This window comes from Balaenoptera musculus, chromosome 9, assembly GCF_009873245.2.
Source record: "Balaenoptera musculus isolate JJ_BM4_2016_0621 chromosome 9, mBalMus1.pri.v3, whole genome shotgun sequence".
Classification (NCBI taxonomy): Eukaryota; Metazoa; Chordata; class Mammalia; order Artiodactyla; family Balaenopteridae; genus Balaenoptera; species Balaenoptera musculus.
Window position 1 is genome coordinate 86,886,450 of NC_045793.1, and position 22,682 is coordinate 86,909,131.

At 34.1% G+C, this 22,682-nt stretch overlaps 1 protein-coding gene across 1 annotated transcript in view; it reads right to left on the reverse strand.

Annotated features, from left to right (window-relative positions):
* Positions 1–927: 927 nt before the first annotated feature.
* Positions 928–22,682, reverse strand: part of RSBN1L (round spermatid basic protein 1 like) — a 65,959-nt gene continuing 44,204 nt past the window's right edge. Inside the window, exons 4-8 of the mRNA XM_036863326.1 lie at positions 15,385–15,522; positions 13,595–13,737; positions 10,131–10,298; positions 4,911–5,019; positions 928–4,821 (exon numbers count right to left, since the gene is read on the reverse strand). Of these exons, the coding sequence (XP_036719221.1) occupies positions 4,180–4,821; positions 4,911–5,019; positions 10,131–10,298; positions 13,595–13,737; positions 15,385–15,522 (1,200 nt within the window). The 3' untranslated portion in view covers positions 928–4,179. The remainder of the gene's footprint in view (positions 4,822–4,910; positions 5,020–10,130; positions 10,299–13,594; positions 13,738–15,384; positions 15,523–22,682) is intronic.

The window sequence follows — 22,682 nt, forward strand, 5'->3', positions numbered from 1 at the left end:
CGAAGGATCCAAAGTTCTCATATTTTAATAGTGCAGTTCTTGGAAGGTAGATAATGGTAATAAAGCATATGAGTAGTTAAGTTTTAATTTCTAGTTAACACAATTCTGTTTCCCACATTTTGTTCTCAGGTCATTCACATTCCCTGATTGGGTCTGAAATCCTGAAGGGAAGATAACCTAAAATGCAAGATGTTTTCCCCCTCCTTTCCCTCCTCTCCCAGTAGAAATATGATATACAATGCCTGTAAACTTAAAAAGGAAAGACATCTCTGCTTTTAGGTTTCTTGTGCTTAACATTTTAGAAAGCCGTCACTCCCATCTGCAATATGCAGTGGGTTACAGGAAAAACTGAACAGAAAAGTCAGGACAGAGATAAAGGATGTTATACCTCTCCTGAGTTGTCCTCTTAATTTTCTTATCTGAGGTATATTGCCAGAGCCAATCATATCAAACAGAACTCTTCAATGAAATAGCACCTTCTAAAACCAGTAAAATTTTGTTTACATATCAAAGTAGTTAAACAGAAGGAAGAAAGATTAAGAAAGAGCTGTTCTACCACTCTAAAGATAAAACCCATCATGTCACTTTTTACCAGCCTAGAAGTATTTTGAAAACAATGGTACTTTTGTCCTCTCCTCCTGGGATAAAAATAGTCATATCTAGAGGGAAGGGAGGCAATTTATCATGCCATCCCAGCACCCATACCTTACTAGTTTAGCGACCTTGTTTAAGGTGATCTTTAATATTCTTCTCTGTTGGCATAAGTCAATTTTTGATATTTTTAAGAGTAAAAACGATTTTCAGATTGGAATCACTTTCAAGATCTTATGGTTTCTGTTGAAGATAGAGAAACAAGAATTTTTAAATATGACAAGATGAAGGTAAAATGTCAAATATAAGAAAATAATTACAAAACATGGAAAAAGATTATGGTTATCAATTTTAGTATTTATTGAAAGGTGGAAGACAAGGAAAATTCCTCTCAAACTCCAAAAATAAATCCTGCACCTTCGCTAAAAATGCAAAATGAACTGAGATATCTGCTTTACATGACAATGAAACTATCCAAAAAATGACTGAATCCAAATTTACCAAAACAGTGCTAATCTATTATTTACAAAGATGATCTTACCTGCCATAAGTATTTGGGAAAAACCTATTTTACACTCAGGAACACTAATGAAATACCTTGAAGACTTAATCCAAGAAATAAAATATTTCCTACCCTCCATGACCACCCCCCCCCCACAAAATTAAAGAATGGATTAAAAATGAATATATGCGGAAACAAACAGTATTTCCAATAACCTTATACACACACGTGCGCACAGGCACATGCACACACACACAGAGTGTTGTGCTAGATCAACCTAATCTTTATTTAAGGTCAACAGCTGTAGTGACAAAGACGATAATGAATATGGCTTTAGTAAAGTTTTCAACCAAATATCACAAATGCTTAATTCTTTTGATAGCTAACCAGCTAACCTGAGTATGGAATATATATTACTTAGCTAAAAGGATATGAACAAAAATAATTAAAAAGAAAAAAATCACTGTAGCAGACACCACTGAGGTACCTTAGTTTTTTTTTTTTTTGTAAAGGTCTGTATGGCAATTTAATAATTTACATAACAACTATTTATTCTATATAGCATAAGTTCACATAGAAACTGTATCTTAAGTGCTTCATTATTCTGGTCCAAGAAACTGGAAATAACAGAAAAAAAGTCGTGTTCAGATAAGAACTGGAATGTACTAACTAGGAAACCATTAATATAATACAATATTGAAATAAAAATTATTTGTATGTAACAAACGTAGCCAACAACTTCTCAGATTGCATCTGAAGAGAATTTTTAAATTATAACCCATAAGACAGGAACATAAGCATTACTCAAGGTGACAAGGCTGTAACTTGAAATCTGTGTTCACTGACTTGTATTTCACCTCCACAGAGATGTATGCATTTTACAAAACAATTAAAATGTCAAAGTATGGAGAATTTTGACTATAGGTTATATAGGAAACTACACTTAAAAGCGACCACTCTGGTTGTTTTAGGTATGTCTTTAAGTTAAAAGTTTAAGGCTCATATATTTTGGAGGGATACCCTAAAGACATTTTATTACAGTATGGTCTCATGCATCTATGTGTATGACACTGGAAAACTGGAGCTAAAACGAACCTTGTTAAATATGTTACCCTTCACTTAAAGAAAGAAAAACCTAAACATTTTTACCACATTCTCTCTCAATTTTCAATACTGGTTTGTTATAAACTTTTGTCTCCCAAAAAGGTAGGTGAAAATACATAAATTTAGCTAAAAATAGAAGATAAAGGTGGTGAGGAGCAGGATACGTAATATATAAAACAAAATCCCTATTTACATTTGCATGATTTATACTTTCCTTACGTCATGAAAATTCCTATGTTGCAAATATACTGATATTCTACAAACCACTGAGATTTCCTTACAATATTTGCCTACCCTTTTAAACTGGAGGCCACAAATGACATCATTGCTGCAATTTATTTTTTCTGGTGAAATGCCTCTAAGTAAGCTTCTCCCTAACCAGAGAGATAAGCAGTTTTATGGGTACCACAAAAGAGGCTGGAGCAGAAACCACTGAAAGTGAAATAGCAACACTAGCTCAAAAGGCAGTACAAAGAACCCCATTTGAAAGTAATCAACCGAAGTATGAGCCCAGAAAAATACCAAATTCAAGTAAAAGAAAATAGATTTGCAACCAGCAGAGTTCCTAACATCAAAGCATACACTGAAGACATTTGTTTGACTTTTAATTACAGTAGTGGAAGCAATCTGAAACAGTGCTGAAGTCCATTATTGAAGAGATTTGTTTTAATCATCTTTAGCTAGGCACTGGCAATCCTGTTTCCTATCCCAATTTTACTTTCTAGAGCTTCTTTTGAAAAAAGAAAAAAGTACTCTAAGTTGTTTACCTTGCTAGGGTAGGGAGAGGGATGCTTAGAAAGATGAGGTAACAAATCTTATTTTGTTAGTTATCGCTCTGTATATGGCAGTTGAGTCACTGCCCTTATTTTAATATTTTGTATTTGCCGTATTTTCCTCCTGTTCCTCAAGAAAAATGTAAGAGGATTTTAACTGCTCAGAATTAAACTTTCTGTAACTGAACATTTTTTCTCAGCTACTATTAGGTATAGTATGGGTGCTGATTAGTAAGAAAATTTTCTCAACTTCTTATTCCATACACTACAAAGAAAATTCACGTTATAGGGCTACATAATCAGGTCACATAACGTCATTAGTTAAAGGGTTAAATATCACTAACTGACCTTGTTTCTCCCAACTTATAAAATTGTTTCTATTACCTAAACTGCTCTCTTAATGTTGAATATAAATATTTAAAAATGTATTCCAGGGAGTATAGGAAGTTTCACATATTCATCTTATTCAGCAATTTAAGAAGTTATGCAAAATATGATAACATATATATATATCCCCATACATACACACACACATATAAATATGCTTTCATAACTGAATATTGGTTTTAAAAATGCTTGCACAGTGTGGGGAATTTAAATATTCACAAGATTTGAATACATACATTTGCACTCCATTAGCACTCTAAGTGGATATACCAGCAGAAACATAATAGATCAAATAAATGATTTAACTGAATTGTCAGTTTGGTGGGGTTTTTTTGCAGACCCAACAGAAAACATATTATTATGAACCTTTATTAAGTGGCTCACATTTCAGTATAAATCACACTAAAAAGATTTTTTAAAAGCTATTTACACTACAGTGCTGACACATTTAAAATGAAAAAAAAAATCAGTATAAATAAGCTCTATGGAAAAGCCTTAAATTGTCAAAAAAGAATTCTGGCTCATATTACAATATATATATATATGTTAATGTCAGCTCAATTCTAAAACCTACAACTCCAACTCAAATGATTTCCTTAAAGACTCCTTTTGTTTAAACCTGCAATGTTTACAGTGCATCTGGCCCTAAGTGCTTTGATACTTCACAGTTATGGACAGGCACTGAGGAATGTTACAAAGCTACATAAACTATAATTTGTAACAGACTTGGGAGCAAGTTCTTGGCTTGCTTTCAGAATTCATGAATCTTTATTACATTATTAAGTTTAAGAAAAAAAACAATTTTAAATGGTATATACAAATTTAGCACAAAATGTTATCATCTTTTCTCTCTTGATTTGAATGTGTTGAACTATGTTGCCTTGTATCAACTAGACTTATGAGACTTCCAGGACACATTTCTTCCTTTAAATCTTTGTTGCTATTTTCAAATTTAGAGTCCACATCAATCTTAAATTCTGTAAATTGAACATGATCCAATTTTGCTTTAACATTCTTGCCATCCATATTATTTGGTGCTCCAGTCTTTTCAGGAATATAAACATTCACAGGTTCTTCCTTGATTCTTACAGATGCAATAGGTTCATGTTTAATCTGCTGTAATTCATATTTAGAATGAAGTTTGTCTGAAAAAACAGAATCCAAGGAGGTTTTGCTTACAGCACAAATCATGCTGTCAGTGTGAGGTCCAAGAACTGATGATGTGGAATCTGGTGACGTGCGTGTTTCATGAGTAACTGTATTCTGAGCAGTGTCCTCCTCTGAGTGATATAACTTGAGACGAACATGCCATGCTAAACTGCATACAGCTGAAACTGTCTTGAACTGATGAACAACATTCCTCGGAATAAAATAAATGTCATTATCATACAGCTGAATCCTGGCATAGCGAATGCCTTCCCTCCTCAGTTGATTAAGTTTTGCATCATCAACCCACTGGACACACTAAAATAAAACAAAACAAAACAAGAAATACGAATAAGTCTTTTCCACAATAAAAATTAAATTGAAGATAATAATAGTTTAAAATATACCTGGGACAGTGGAGGTTCATGTAAATCTAACTGCATTCGCTGAACTACTTCTAAGAAATCTTCAGCATGAAAACAAATTACATCTTTGGTTATTCGGGGTTGATCAGGCCTAAAAAAGAACATGAGATAATGAAGAGTCTGCCATTAATGTTTCACTCTGCTAAGTCCTTATTAAATTCAAAGCAAAAATAGTTTATGGTCAAAACCAAAGTATTATCTTAGAAGTAAACTGTAATTAGAAGACCACTTTACATATTTAAACAAAGGGATAACACCGTGAGTTTCAACCTAAATATGGATAAAAACAACTCATTTTATTATTTATACACACACACACACACACACATTTTGGTATAGCAGAGCAGAAACTTTATTCATTAATCAAGGAATGGAGAAGGGAGAGCTCATGCTCTAAAAACACCTTCTCCCTGAAGGGAGAAGAGTAAGGGAATTTTAAGGGGTAGGAGGCAGACATATCATCAGGGCTCTTGCAAAGGGGTGGGGATTTCTAGGAGCAGCCTCACCTCATTTTATTATAGCTATGTGTAATCATATTTTAAAAAATTAAATTGACTTGAATTGGTTAATTATGCAAATCAAAAAACTAAGTGTTTAGTCTTAAAGTTAAGACTTTAACTTAAAGTCTTTAATTTGTTGTCAATACTTCAACAAATTAAGTGCTAAATTAAAAATACTACATAATATAAAATTTAGAGGTAAATATAGGGGGAAAGGAATACATTCTTTCAATACAGACATATATAACTGCAATGACACCAAGAATCCCTAAATAACTCTTAAAAATTAAGAGACATTCATTAGAAAAGTACTTATAAAATAAACTGTTACCATCCTACTTGCTGAGGTTAATAGAGTCTTTAAATATAATACTAACAAAAATCCCCCAATTCTTCAATTAAGAATATACAAATACATGTTTATAAAAGATGCTCAAAATGGATTTTGGAATAAAATCCCAAGCAACATAAATACCAACCCCCCCGCCCCAAAATCATACCAAGGCAAATCATAACCAAATTTTAAAAGACCAGTGATAAAATCTAAAACTCATGCATCACATTAATATACAGGGAAGGAGGGTAAGAATGATTGCAGGCTTCTCATCAGAAACAATGCAAGCCAGAAGAGAGCACACTATCTTTAAAGTACTGAAAGAAAAAGTCAGTCTAGAATTCTATAACCCCCAAAATATCCTTAAGAAAGTGTGAAATAAAAACATTTTCAGACAAACAAAAACTGAGAGAATCTGTCACCAGAAGACCAGTACAACAAAGAATGTTAAAGAACTTCTTCAGGCTGAAGGAAAATGATATTTAGATGAAAATGTAGATCTATTCAAAGGAATGTAGCGTGCAATAGTAAATATGAAAGATATTTTATTCTCATCTTAAAAATCTCTTCAGAAATAATTCCTTAATGCCAAAGAAAGCAACATTATTTGGGGCAGATGGTTATAGCATACATAAAGCAAAATGTATTAATAATAATTAGCACAAAGGCCATAAATGGGAGCAGGGAGAGATGGCAGTATACTATTGAAAGTTCTTACACATTACATAGCAGGTATAATATTATTTGAAGGTACACTATGATAACTTTAGAGTAACCACTAGTAAACAAATAGTGGAGGTATAATGAAACGCTAAAAAAGGTAAGAAAGAAAAGTGGGGATATTATAAAGCAGAAACTAACACACCATTGTAAAGCAATTATACTCCAATAAAGATGTTAAAAAAAAAAAAGTTAACCTGAAAAAAAAAAAGTGGGGAAAAGGAATGAACTGACATATTAATAATACTGAGTCTTTCAATCCATAAACAAGGTATATCTCTAACATTTCTGTAAGTCTTATTTAATTTTTCTCATTGGTGTTTTGTAGTTTTCAGTATGTCATTTATTTAAAAAATATATCTCTAAGTATTTCATAATTTTTATGTTTTTATAAGTTGGCATTATTTTTCTTTTCATTTTCAAAATGTTTCTAAGTGTTTATTGCTAATATATAGAATTAAAATATATACAAGTGACTTTTCAATATTGTCTTATCTTGTGACTTAGATAAATTCTAGTACTTCTTTTGTAGACTTAGAACTATCCCTATACACAATTATTTTGTCTTACTCTAAGACCCTGTAATTCCATTTCTATGCATTTACTGAAATGAAATGAAATTATATGTGCACACAAAGGCTTGAAAGGGAATGTTCATAAGAGCTTTATTCATAAAAACCCCAAACTGGAAACAATTCAAATGTCTATCATCAGGTGAATGGATAAATCAATTGTGATGTATCCATACAATGACATACCACTCACCAACAAGAAGAAATGAACTACTAATACACATAACAATATAGATGAATGTCAAAACATTATGCTGAGTGAAAGAAGTCAGGCAACATACGATTCTATTTAAATGAGATTCTAGACTAGGCAATACTAACCTATAAAGACAGAAAATAGATTTATAGATGTCTGGAGCTGGGGTAAGAATGGGGGGAGATTAACTGCCAAGGTATATGAAGGAAACAAAATGTTCTTATATTTTAGTTGTGGTAATGGTAACATGGCTGTATAAATGTGTCAAAACACATCAAACTGTACACTTATAACAAGTGTATTACTGAATACAAATTATACTTCAATAGTTGATTTTTCAAAAAACTGGATTTCAAGAAGCAACCTTAAATATATAAATCTATGTGAATTCTATCTTCCTAATACTAAAAAGTGATATAAAATTGATCAACACTTCACAAGTCTATCTAGTTTAAGATTTCTTTGTAGTCTCTATCAATCCCAGTCCTTTATCTCAAATTGGTGTTAAGCCTGGCTCTAAGATAAAGTCAAGAGTCTTGGACTTCCCTGGTGGCGCAGTGGTTAAGAATCTGCCTGCCAATGCAGGGGACATGGGTTCAAGCCCTGGTCTGGGAAGATCCCACACACCATGGAGCAATGAGCCCGTGTGCCACAACTACTGAGCCTGTGCTCTAGAGCCGGTGAGCCACAACTACTGAAGCCCGCACACCTAGAGCCCGTGCTCCACAACAAGAGAAGCCACTGCAATGAGAAGCCCACGTGCCGCAATGAAGAGCAGCCCCCGCTCACTGCAACTAGAGAAAGCCTGCGTGCAGCAATGAAGACCCAACAGAGCCAAAAATAATAAATAAATAAATTAATTAATTAATAAAAAAAAAAAAGAATCTAATACTCTAATGCCTAATGTCTCCTTGAGAAAAAGAGTAGAACTCAAAACACTAAGATAAGGAGAACACTAAGAGAAAGCACCAATTTCCTTAATATAGCTTAATTTAACAGCAAGAAATAACAATAAAGGGATCATAGACCACGTTTGCATCAGAGCCATGAAACCCTCTTAAAGCATCAATGAAATTATTTTCTTACCATCTTTAATACTAAGAGATTAAAGCAGCATTGGTATAGAAAGCAAACTGTATTTTACAATACTGAGAAAACTCATAGCTAGCAACATCTCATTCCAAAATCTGTCTCAAATTAAATCTGGCCACCTAATATATTCATACTTTGACAACAGTCTTTTTCACTGTGAAATTGCTAGCTTCAAGTGTTTTTTCATTCAGTAACTATTTATAGGGAACTATGATGGGCCTGTGAAGGACAGGACACAGTCTCTAACATCAAATCACATATAAAGTGGAGAAGAAAGCATATACCAACAATAATTTAAAGGAGCTTAAGAGAGATTTAAACAAAGTTAAGGCCAAGAAGCAAGAATATTTATCTCTGAAAAAAAAAAAAATGTAACTATGTGGCTAACTTTAACAAATACTATCTATAAATCAGAGTTCACCCTAAATAAATTTTGATGCCACTCTTAAATCCTTTATACCAAACATTCAAGAAAAATCTCATTAATTTGAAACAGGGGTTTGTTGTAATGATTTCCAAAGAGATAAATTTGCCCTTACTCTTTGACAAAATCACTTATTTTAAACCAGATTATAGTAAGGAATTAGAAACTATATGGGAACAACCACAGATATTTGATAATTACCATTTAACTTAAACACAATTATAAATTATTATTATTGAATTATAAGCTATTAATGTCATTTTCCTAAGGACCTCTTAGGGTTAGTTCAGTACTAGTTACTTTGTATATCTGAAGTTGATAAAGCTTCATTTATGTTAAGAAAGAAGGTCAGTTTACAGTGGCCTCCCCACTCGGTATTAATTTATAAAATATTACTTTAAATTTTCCCTTTTGAATAAAGGGTCAATCTTGTATTCACAGCCTCTGAAAAAATTTCCTCGTACAGAAAATACAGGCAATATTTTTCACATCATCTTAGGAATCTATGCAACAATACTGACATTTTATACTTTCAGAATTAAAAACAGTTTCTTTTTACTTAGAAAAATTTCTTGCGTACTTAGTATCTAATTCAACTGCTTTAATAAGCAAAACAGCATATTCCATCTTAAGTTTCATACCCAAACAATACTCAATTTGAAAACAAAACCTAATTGAGCAAAGTTATCTTACAGTATAAATATAGCTTTGCTCTATGATAAATGGAAATTTTTTTAATGTATGGGATGACCACCTCTAAGTATATTATCCATTTTCATTAAGAAAATTATTCATTCTTCTAATCTATCAAAAGAGTCAGTGAAACTTCCAAGCAAAGCCAGAAAAAATTAATATAGTAAGGTAAACAAACACTTAGTAGATACCAAACCTTAGAAAGATAGCAAGTTAAAACAGTATAAAGAAAAAACACAAGAATTTGGAGTCAGTTCTGAAATCAGACTCAGCCCTACAACTTATTAACTATATGACTATGACAACATTACTTGATAGTCCTGAGCCTCAGTCTCCTTGTGCAATAAATACGGGCCTAAAAGTAGAGAAAATTAACTGAACATTTGTAAATGGGCATACAATAAGCACCAAGTGAACCTTACGTTTTCCATTACCTTAGATAAGACAACTGTTTTCAACTCTAGTCACGTAGAAAATGAAACTACTTCAGTCAAGCCCAAAAGATAAAATCTAGATTCTAGCAATTGAAAATCTTCTTTAGTACAATTATACAACTAGGATATCCAAATACTGGGGAAAATGAAACTTTTCCCCCCACAGTAAGAAGAATTACTGAAAAACTTCCCAAGAAAAATTTTAGAAGCCATTAAATAGCAGTAGTTAATATATACCACTCTCCACAGTGCACAGCCTTCAATACTCCAACAGCAGCTGTAGTCTGTCGTTCAAAACCTTGTCCTATATGATCTGCATGAGCTCTTGTTCTGTCTTCAAAGAGCATCTCACGAGGCTCACTAGTTCGAGGTAGGTACTGCAGGTTTTTTATCTCATTGGTAGTTCTGTTAAAACAAAATTATATATATAAAGAGACAGAGAGAGGCAGGCTTATGTATATTAAGGCTTAATTGCCTTCAAACATTTGTATTCATGTACTGACAGGTTTAACTTTTTTATATGCATTAATAGTTACAGAACACCTACTCTGTGTCAGGCACTATCTAGGCACTGGAGCTACTGAACAAGACAGTAGTGAATAAGACAGACAAGTTCCTTACTCTCGTAGGAGTTTATATTCTAGTGAGAGATAGACCAAAAAATAAACAGCAAGAAAACACTAGGCAATAAGTGCTTCCATAAAACATGCACGGTTCACTGAAGGTAAGGAGAAAAAAAACACTTTAGCTCCACCCTGGAGGACAGACATCTCCCACTGGGCCTCTCCTCCACCGCTCACCTTCTAGAATCCATATGCATACAGAAGCTGCTGACTACCTGGCCTCACTCACTGCAGAAACCCTCTCCAATTTTGCTGCAGAAGGGGGGAACTGGGTGAGAAGAATTTATTTTGGGAGTCATCATCTTATTTATCTCCCTGTATGATTTTTCTGTTGCTTCCAGAGACAAATCAGGATTGCCCCCATTGTTTTCTCGTTTCATCCTAGTCTATCCCCTAGGGTCACACTTCCTTTTTGGTTCTCTAACTTCCCACCCTCAATCTCTACTACTTTACTACTCTTTGTGCACTCGTTTTTTTAAAATTTATTTATTTATTTTTGGCTGTGTTGGGTCTTCGTTGCTGTGCGTGGGCTTCCTCTAGTTGCGGCGAGCGGGAGCTACTACTCTTCATTGCAGTGCACGGGCTTCTCATTGCGGTGGCTTCTCTTGTTGCAGAGCACGGGCTCTAGGCGTGCGGGCTTCAGTAGTTGTGGCACGCGGGCTCAGTAGTTGTGGAGCACGGGCTTCGTTGCTCCACGGCACGTGGGATCTTCCCGGACCAGGGCTCGAACCCGTGTCCCCTGCATTGGCAGGCGATTCTTAGCCACTGCGCCAGCAGGGAAGCCCCTCTTTGTGCACTCTTGTCTTACAGTTTTATATAAACTTTCACACAGACACACACACAATGCTTTAACATACTTTTTTGCTGTTTGTGATTAATGTTTTACAGGTATTAGAAAGCTAGATGATGATGTTGCTTTCTGTGGAAAGCTAACAGGCTTTCAAACCAAGTCTGGTCTCATTATACCACATTCTAATGAATTAAGACTTTATTAAAGCATTTGGCACAGTGCCTAGGGCAGTGTTGTCATTAGTTGGTCAGACTATAACGTGATGTGAAATGACCACATATACCATGGATTGTAATCCCTGAGGATTACAAGTTCCTCAAGGGGCTGGTGAACTCCCTTAAATTACATGTAAAAGTTTGTATATATCTGCATTATTCTAGGGAGAGTCTTTCAGATTCTCAAAATGATTTGTAAATCCAAATTAAGAATCACTGAGATACACACCAAGTTTACCATTTACTACCAACTTAAAAATTAACTTGTAAAAATTTCATTGAACCAAAATTTATTAAACAGGCACTCTGTTTAGGTGCTAGAGACACATTAGTAACAAGCACAACATTGTCCCTGCCCTCATATAACCTACATTTTACTCTATGACCATTTCTCCCTGTTCTGTTTTTTCTTTTTAAATTTATAACCAGTGAGACCATCTTTAGACATCTAAAAAATGTATTATCTCCCCCAGGATCACCCACTCCATTCCCATCAATGTTAAGCTAGTGTACGTTCTTCTACACTTTCCTCTGTGCTTACATAAATATACTCTTATACATGTTTTTTTAATTTATTTTCATAAAAATAGAATCATACTGGACATATACTCTACATTTTGCTCTTTTCAAGTGTCATGGATATCCAGCTCAACAGACAAAATTTCATATTATGAAATTAACTATTTCACCACATTCTTTAACAGGAATGTACCAAAATGTATTCAACCATTCTCCTGTTAATGGACATTCAGACCATTTTAAAATTTATCTCAATATAATAAATGCTGCAATTAACATTCTTATACATTTACCTTTAGTGCTTTTATTTCTTGGGACAAATTCCCAAAAGTAGGGGTCCTGGTTCAAGGAGTATATATATGTTAAACTTTATGAGCTATTTTAGATTACTTCTAAAAAATGATTACAGAAGCTCACCCATCGACCAATAATATATATTACCCTGTTTCCTCACGTACCTACCAGCCTGTAATATACTCGCTCTGTTAATAATTTTTGCCAATGTAATGGGTAAAAATAATATCTCATAATTCTTTTAATATATACTTAATATACAATCGACTACCTGGGGCCTATTTTTCTATTGGGTTGTTTTACATTTTTCTTCTCAATTTAGAAATGCTCTTTGTATATTAACTTTAGTCTGTCACATGTTACAAATGTTTTAGTCCAGTCTATCATAGTCTTGAACTTTGTTGTTTATGTCTTTTCTCTCACAAATAGTATTATCATTGTATTTTTTAATCTTTGCTTAGGAAGATCTCTCCTAAGCTTAAGCATTTTATTCTAATATTTTTATTTTTTACTTATTATGTTCAAATCCCTTACTTCTTGTATAACATTGGGGTTATGGCTTTGTTTTCCTTCAAATGGACTCCCATTTATGCCAGCATTATTCATTAAATAAATTTTTCTTTTCCCACTTATCTCATTAAGCTCCCAATATACTTTGATCTGTTTGTGTACTGTATCCTATTCCAATGATCTTTTTGAGCTTTACAGTACTTTTTAGTATCAAGTAAGACAAGGTCCCCCTCATACTTATCTTCTTTTTCACAGCTTTCTAGACTGACTTTATTTATTCTTCCATATGAAACTTTAAAATTATTTTATCCAGTGCTGGAAGTGTGAGTCCATTTGTAATGCTAAAATTCCAAAGGACTATCATTTTGTCCAATCCAGAACATAGATCTAAACATTTGTTTAGATCTTATTCTATATCTTTTATAAGATGTTTAGTTTCTTAAAATGAATATTATTTAAATTTATTTCTGATATTTATTAAAATTGATTCCAAAGCAGTTTATGCCTCTGTTGTGAATGATATTTTTTCCATTCCTAGTTATAATTTTATTGTCATTTGCCTACATTTTTCATGTTTTATTTATATTTGATACTTATAAGAAATTATATCAGCATGTGTAACCATTTTTGAACATACATTTCAATTACACTCTAAATTTTCCCTTCCTTCTTCCTCCAAATTTCAACAAATATACACATACCAATGTACAAATACCCATCCCCAGCAAAAAACATTTATATCCAACATACCTTTTCCTTTTGAAAGGTGACTTTGGCATATCAGCCACAGGGATCATTTGTTCTCCCGGGCGTACCCACATGATGGGACCATCATCACTATCTTTTCGACTCTCTAATTTTAGACTAGATAGTGTCCCCCATGGCAGTGTACACTAGAGGCAAATAATTACAGAGAAATTAAATATTTTTAAAATGTATCTTCAAATATACATTAAAGACTATTGTCCCCTTGACAAAATTTCATATATACATTTAAAATACATACCTATTTTAAATATATTCATACATATTCATAAATTTTCCTTCATAATGTTCTATTTCAAATACAACAAGAGAGTAATTATTCTTGGATGGTTTCCCCCACTTCCCCAACCCTGCCAGAGGTATGATTCACTGTATTTATCATTTATTATTCTTCCTTCTACCAAATATATGGGTCATATGATGTTAATTAGTTGGCAAAATAAGTGTCTTCCATGAGAATCTATAAAAATGAACAACTGAGTTTAAAAAATGGATACCTCAAAAAAAAGGGGGGGATATACCTCTGATTAGTTATAATCAAAACCTAACAAAACAAAAAGGAAAACTAAACCAAAATCAAAATTTATTTCTGTGTAGTAGTTTCTTGAAAAGGTTGCTGGTCTAAAAGCAGGAATTAACATCTTTGAAAAGAAAAGAGAAATGACCAAGGGCCACTATCCATGGAATGGTGACAAAATGGGTATTTTTTTAAAAACCATACCCCCTTTTCAAAAAGGGGAGCTTGTCAAATTAAATTTCTCCAGAAAGAATGCATTTAGCTCATTTGCTTTTAAAATTAACATCTGAAACATAAATATTTAAATGACAGTGTTTTTAAAATAGCACTCAAAATAAATGCAACCAAATTCCATGTCACTAGTTGGGAGAAACAGACAAGGAACCAAAGGTTTAAAAGGAACAAAAAAGGAAATAAAAGGGGAATGGAGTAGGGTGAAAAAGAAAAGGAAGAAAAAGATATATATATACATATAGACTAGAAAATTGAGCATGCAGAAGTGAAAAAAGAAGAGATGTTTAACAGATTATGTGGCAAATACTAGAGATAAACTGATCTTGTCACATTTTGACCTTTGAATTACTGATTAAATAACTGACCTAACTACATAGATCAGAGATTTTTCTCTCAATAGGATAGCCCCAGCCACCCATAAGAAGAAATATTTTCTGGAATGCAGAGACTGTTGGGAAAAAAAAAAAGAAAACAGAATCTGGCTAAAAATCATTTAAAGAATTTAAAGGGGCCTTAAAGCTGCATAGTTTAAATACCTTATTTTATGGATGAGGAAACTGAAGCCCAGAAAGTTTAAACGGCTTGCCCAACCCAGCTAGGATCTCCAAGATTGAAATACAGTTATATAACTTCCCAGGCCAGTTTTCCACAAACCCAAACTGCCATTCCCTTGTCCTGAACACTTTAATTTAGTAGGCATCCTTCCTGTACCTCTTAAATCCTCTGGCACTCAGTTTATAAAAAGCTGATAAATGGATGGAACTTATTTTCCTAAAGTGGCAGCTACAGGCAAGTGTTATTTTCTGGTCCACCACTTAGCTCTGCCATTAAAATTAGTACCTGAGAAGTCACACACACACACACTACACAAGAACTACTTCTACTTTGTCATCTCTTCCTTTCCTTCCTTATAATTCAAATGAAATTAAAGTTTTTATAATTCTGAAACAGCCATGATCTGTTATCACTTGTAGCATGAAAGTAACTCCCACAACTTAGACTGCTTGATATTGTTTTCTCTTACTTTTAAAAATGGTGAATCTTCCAACATGTCAAGGAACTCAGGGAAGTAATCTCCCACTTCTTCATCTACCGCTCCCACCAAGCTGATTTGTCGCATTGGGCCAGCTCTATAAGTACCGTGAGAATACGTTCTTTTTACCTGAAGGATATGGATTTAATTAAGTTAAACATAAGATAATGCCTGTTATCATTGGATAACACTAAATTATGTTGTCTGAAAATATTAGAACATAATGTGTGGCAAGCAAAACAACAAAAAAAAAAAGCCTTTCACAAACAGTAAAAAAAATAAGGCACTTAAAAAAAAGAAAAGATCAGCACAAAATCAAGCTATTTTACCTTCTCTAGCTATTCCTACACACTGCTTATGAAAACACAGTTGAGATAAACAGCGTAATTCCAGACAACTAACTATAATTTATCCTTATAACAGAGGAGTTTATTATTTGATCTACAGTGCCACTGAAATTATATTCAAAAGTTCCTGTACCTATATTTTCCTAAATGGTTCATATCTTTTTGTCAGAATTTTCAAAAGTAGACCCTCTGAAAACATTGCATTTAACCATCACCAGTAGTTCGTATGCCCAAAAGGCCACCAGGAATGATCTTCCCTTCTAGATCTTAGCATGTTAACTAGGATCCAGTTTACATTTTTCTGATGAAAATCTACTAGAGCTTGAGAACCAAAAGTCCTAGGTCCCAAATCTATCTACCTTTGCTATCTACCAGCTATGTGACCTCCAGAAATCACTTAAATTCCTTGAGTTTGAGTTTCCTTAACTGGAAAGATTTACCTCGGATTGCTGAAGAAAACAATAATTGTACAGTGTGAGCAAATGGGTATCATTTGAATATCAACCAAAATAAAACAACCTATATACCTCAAGAATCATTGGTACCTAAGTTTTCAAAAGCACATTTAAATCTTGCAAAGAAACCTCATATACTAACAGTAGTAAACAAGAGTATTTTTAAAGCTAAATAACTTCCTTTCATAAACAAACTTCAAGCAAAATCCTAATTATTTTTTTCTCTGGATTAGCCTTTGTGGTCACTAACTGTAGGGAAACTACACTGTCTCAGATTGCCTGGGTCTATCCCAGTTTTAAAATGGAAAGTCCCGTACCAGGCAAACCCAGATGGATGAGCTTTCATCACATCAGAGACACAGACTCTAAAATATTTTCATATCACAAGGTGAATTCCCACAATTGCAGCTGATACAGATAGTATTCTGTATCAATGTATTTAAGCCCCCACCCACATCAAAAACATGACAATAAAAGTTCTATCATAATAGAACATTTGACTAAAACATTAGAGAATTTTATTTTTTAGCATAATAAGCAAAACAGTATAACAATGATACATTAATTCCTTAAAAAATTTACCAGAATTCCAAGGTTAAGTTTTCATGAACTATCACAAATTCACTTCTCAGAACCATAAAACCTTGCTCCAATCCCCAAGTTACAAAAAAAAGTTGGGGTCTGTGTCCCCATTTTGTACTCATGATCTGACCTTTTTCTTGTCTCCCAAAAGTTCCTAGCATCTCCAGTACTGTGAGAGCTAAAAGTTAAAATCTGACTCTACAACAATATTTAGGCTTTAGATGTTTAGATATACTAAGAGTACCGCAACAGGAAAATTAGTCATCACTACGCATTTCTGTAATTCAGTCTAACAAAGCTAAAAATATCAAGTTGAAGTTTAGCAAATTTGTAAGAATTGATATCAATTCTGTTACGTGACTCTGAGTTTGTGGCTTCAGTTTTGGATCTGCAAATGGTCATGAGTTTTTGAGAGACCTCAAGACCATTCAGTGAAATCGAACACCTTCTATTGTAAAACACATATTTACAAGTGCTTTGAAATATTCATTTGACTTACAAGTCACATTAGGTAATATTTCCACTTCATACAAATAAGTATATTTTCTGTGCCTCAATCTTCTCTGTCTTGTTTAAACTTAGATAACTCATCTAAATTGTTAACCAGTTCTAACAAAGCCAGAATCAAGAAAGTCTTTGCCATCCAGCTGGTTCATTCTACTACATCAACTGAATAATTTGGGCAGTGACTCAATTATCAACATCAACAAGGATCAGCTGAATAATTTGGGCAGTGACTCCATTATCAACGAAATAATTAGGGCAGGGAGGAATGTTCAGCGAGGGAATCCTAAAATACTAAGCACAACTGAATTTATGAGTTCTCGCAAAGAAATGGGTACTTTAAACATACTTTTAAAGCAAAAGTCAAACGCATATATGGTCTACTGGACTCTTTTTTTCCAAGAGAGTATGTGCAAGAACTAAATACATGCATACAAAAGATACACCAATAAAGAAAGAATGCTCTTTAATATGAATGTTAGGATTTAGGAGTCAGAGACAATCTACTCTGAGGAAATGTAAAGTCTGAAATTATAACAGTTTATTTAATAGGCAAAAACATGAAATAACTCATTTCTCAAATAACTGAAATAGATTTTGGAGTTCTACCTAGTGGTTGCCATGCAATTCAAATAACTACTTCCATTCTAAAAAAAAAAACAAACAAAAACCCTACTATAACAGTATTTAACTATAGAGAAGGGATAAATACAATTAATAATCAAAAAAACAGAACTAGTAGGACTTCCCCGGTGGCGCAGTGGTTAAGATTGCTCACTTCCAATGCAGGGGGCCCGGGTTCGATCCCTGGTCAGGGAACTAGATCCCACATGCACGCCACAACTAAGAGTTTGCATGCCACAACTGAGGAGTCCACGTGCTACAACTAAGGAGCTGGCAAGCTGCAACTGAAGAGCCCACCTGCCACAACTAAGGAACCTGCCTGCTGCAACTAAGGAGGAGGCAAACCGCAACTAAGGAGCCCTCAAGCCGCAACTAAAGGAGCCTGCGTGCCGCAACTAAGACCTGACACAACCAAATAAATAAATAAATATTTTTTAAAAAAAACAAACCAGAACTAGTTATTAACAAGTTTAACATTCAGCCCTCTTAGAGTAAAATTTCTGTGTTTAAATGTTAAGTTAAAACATGTATCATTTAGTAACAGAAAAAATGGGTAAAGCTTCTTGGGTGGTAATATTAAAGACAAATGACTTATAACTTAAGTACTTAACTAACTTTGATTTAACCAGATGTTGCTATTTTAGGTTGGAATGATCATTTCATTGATCGAAGAGAACATTACTGACCTAGCCATCTCATTTCATTCAAATTACACCTTTACATTAATTTCCAAGTTTACAAATGTTGTCCTTTGTTTACAAGTAAAATAAAATGAAACACGTCTAAATATTAGAAATTTTAACACAATAGACTAAATTAAAACAAATTTGACTTTTCCTCCTCTCCTATGTCTATTCTGAGGCTACCTAAAAGGAGGCTATATCTTTTGATGATTTTTTTTAAAGTATATCCTATTAAAATTCATAAATATTTCAAAGGACATTTGGGAGAAACTGAATTTTAAAGAGTAAAGTAATACAGACTCTATTTGTTGGATTATAACCTTAAATATGGTATTTGAATCTTCATAGTTCTGGTCACCTCATGGCAAAATACATATATACTATATGTAAATTCACTTACACACATAATTTGCTATAATAAAATAAAAGCACAATTCTCTCCCCTTTTCACCAAAATGTGCTAGAAATGTAAAGTACATTCTGTTTGTCCACTATTAAAACCACAGATAGGGAATTCCCTGGTGGTCCAGTGGTTAGGACTCCACGCTCTCTCACTGGCAAGGGCCCGGGTTCAATCCCTGGCCGGGGAACTAAGATCTCACAAGCCACGCAGTGCAGGAAAAAAAAAAAACAAACCCACAACACAGATATATTCCACTAAGTATGGTCTCTATATAAATTACATATACTTAGCTATCAGGTTTAAAACAAAACAGCAATTTTCTTCTAAGACATTCATTCTCCAAATATTAAAGATAATAATCTGATGACTCAATAGGATGGCTATAAATAAATTTAAAACTAAATTTTAAAAATTAATCAAAATCTTAGCTTGTGAAAGTAATTTGAATTTTAAAATACAGTATAACTCAATTAAAAAACGGGCAGACCTGAATAGACACTTTTCCAAAGAAGACATACAGATGGCCAACAGGCACATGAAAAGATGCTCAACATCACTAATCATCAGGGAGACGCAAATCAAAACCACAAAGAAATATCCACCTCACACCCGTCAAATGGCTATCATCAAAAAGATCAAAAATAACAAATGTTGGAGAGGATGTGAAGAAAAGGGAACCCTTGTACACTGTTGATGGGAATGTAAATTGGTACAGCCGCTATGGAGAACAGTATGGAGTTTCCTCAAAAAACTAAAAACAGAACTACCACACGATCCAGCAATTTCACTCCTAGGTATATATCTGAAGAAAATGAAAACACTAATTCAAAAAGATATATGCACCCCAATGTTCATAGCAGCATTATTTACAATGGCCAAGATATAAAAGCAATCCAAGTGTCCATCAACAGATGAATGGATAACAAAGATGTGGTATATACATACAATGGAATACTATTCAGTCATAAAAAAAAATGAGGGCTTCCCTGGTGGCGCAGTGGTTGAGAATCTGCCTGCCAATGCAGGGGACACGGGTTCGAGCCCTGGTCTGGGAAGATCCCACATGCCGTGGAGCAACTGGGCCCGTGAGCCACGATAACTGAGCCTGCGCGTCTGGAGCCTGTGCTCCGCAACAAGAGAGGCCACAACAGTGAGAGGCCCGCGCACCGCGATGAAGAGTGGCCCCCGCTTGCCACAACTAGAGAAAGCCCTCGCACAGAAACTAAGACCCAACACAGCCAAAAATTAATTAATTAATTAATTAATTTAAAAAAAGAATGAAATTTTGCTATTTGCAACAACATGGGTGGACCTGGAGAATACTGTGCTAAGTGAAATAAGTCAGACAAAGAAAGATTAATACTGTATATTATTACTTACATATGGAATCTAAAAAGTAAAATGAATGAATATAACAAAAGAGAAACAGATTCACAGATACAGAAACAAACTAGTGGTTACCTGTATACGGAGGGGGAGGGAGGAGGAGGGAGGAGCAAGAACGGGCAGGAGTTAAGAAGTACAACTACTATGTATAAAATAAATAAGGTACAAGGATATAATGTACAGCACAGGGAATATAGCCAATATTTTTTGATTTTATTTATTTATTATTTATTTATGGTTGTGTTGGGTCTTCGTTTCTGTGCGAGGGCTTTCTCTAGTTGCGCCAAGTGGGGGCCACTCTTCATCGCGGTGCGCGGGCCTCTCACTATCGTGGCCTCTCTTGTTGCGGGGCACAGACTCCAGACGCGCAGGCTTGGCAATTGTGGCTCACGGGCCTAGTCGCTACACGGCATGTGGGATCTTCCCAGACCAGGGCTCGAACCCGTGTCCCCTGCATTGGCAGGCAGATTCTCAACCACTGCGCCACCAGGGAAGCCCGCCAATATTTTTTAACAACTTTATATGGAGTATAACCTATAAAAATTCTGAAGCACTACTTTGTCACCTGAAACTAATATATTATAAATCAACTATCCCCCAATTAAAATAAACAAGCACACTGTAATGTAACTTTTGATTATATACCATTTAACACAACTTTCTAGATTAATAACCCAATACTTGAAACATGTACTAAATCAGTTTGAACCATTAATTTAATGTTTCAAAAATGGAAAACTACACATAACAATGTATTCAAATTCAAAAAGTATATACTTCTTGATGAAACATATAGATACCACTTAAGTTGTTAAAAAAAATTACAAGAATATAACCCACACACTTTTCACAAAAAAGTAAATAGTACTCCTTGATTTATGTGATACCTATTATACGGCAATATTATATAGCAAATAATCCAGTTTCCTCTATTACATGGAATAAAGGTAAATCTATAATAATCATAAGGAAAAAAACCTCAATTCTCCAAAAATAATCTATCCAACAATTACAACTCAACAGCAGTGGGATGGGAGAAGGAAACAGATAAGAGTTGAAAGAATCTCTAAATAGTCAAAATTACTGTCACAAAGGCCATGATTCACAGAAGGATACTCTTCTTACATATATGTTTCTACACTAGGCATAATTCTAACTAACATCTAAAATCATAAAGGATAAGAAGCCACAAGTTTAGAAGAGGAAGGAGGGGCAAAAGGTAAGCACCGCTGCAGGTCCCCTAGGTCATCAATATTATAATATCATAATGACAAGCCTAGACTGAAAATAAAGAGATAAGTTATGTTGTATATGCTCAGGAAAAGGATAAATCTTGGTCCTTACAACTGTATGCTTCCATTATCTAGAAAAACCACTAATCTGGAAAATCTCACATCCTGATGACGCTTGACATGAAATTACTGTATTTGCTTCAGTAAACATTCATCACACTATCAGTTTTCTGATGCAGTTAAAAAATTAAATTGGAAATACCAAAAAATGTCACTGCTTTAAAACATATCCTATATGCTTCCTAAAAGGGAAATGTAGAGTTACAAAGAGGACACATATTGTTCCTCCCAATTCAGGTTTACTTCTCAAAAAACACAATAAAAGACAGAAATGATACTTATTCATATATTTGCAAAAGCTGTTGACAGATGTAACATTTTTAATCTAAACCTCCCCTAGAGTCTCCCTACCCAGCAAAAACCCTACCACCATCATGACTGTATTTTCACATTTCCCTTCATTTATTCTCTATAAATGTTTTAAAGGGGGGGTGGGGGAGACTGCAGAGCAGGAAATAAAAGACTTCTTGAACCCTCTGCCAGTAAATGTCAATAACAAAATCTCAGAAGTTTTGGTTAATGGGAAAAGAACCGTTACATTATGTTTAAACTAAACCCTATTCATTTTTCTTCATGTAAATAATCTTTAAAAAACAAAAACAAAAAACACAACCTTATGATTCTGAGTTTGGCTTGCTACAAAGAAAAAAGTAGCCTTTATGACAGGAAATACATTGCCAAAAGTAAATCTATAAGTCTCAGTACTGCTTTCTCTTATTTTACTTATAAAAACTGCTGCAACAAGGGAAGCAAATATGGACACATGTAATTCAAAAAACCATGAGGAATGACTCACTTGAAATAATGCTGTTTCCCAAAATGTATTCCCTGAAGAGAGGATTCTATAGTCCAGCAAGTTTGGAAAACTCTTCCTGTTTGAGAGGTTCACCACACACTATTAAAGGCTAGGTTCTGAGAAGTCTCACAGTAAACAAACATAACTTATTCGGCCC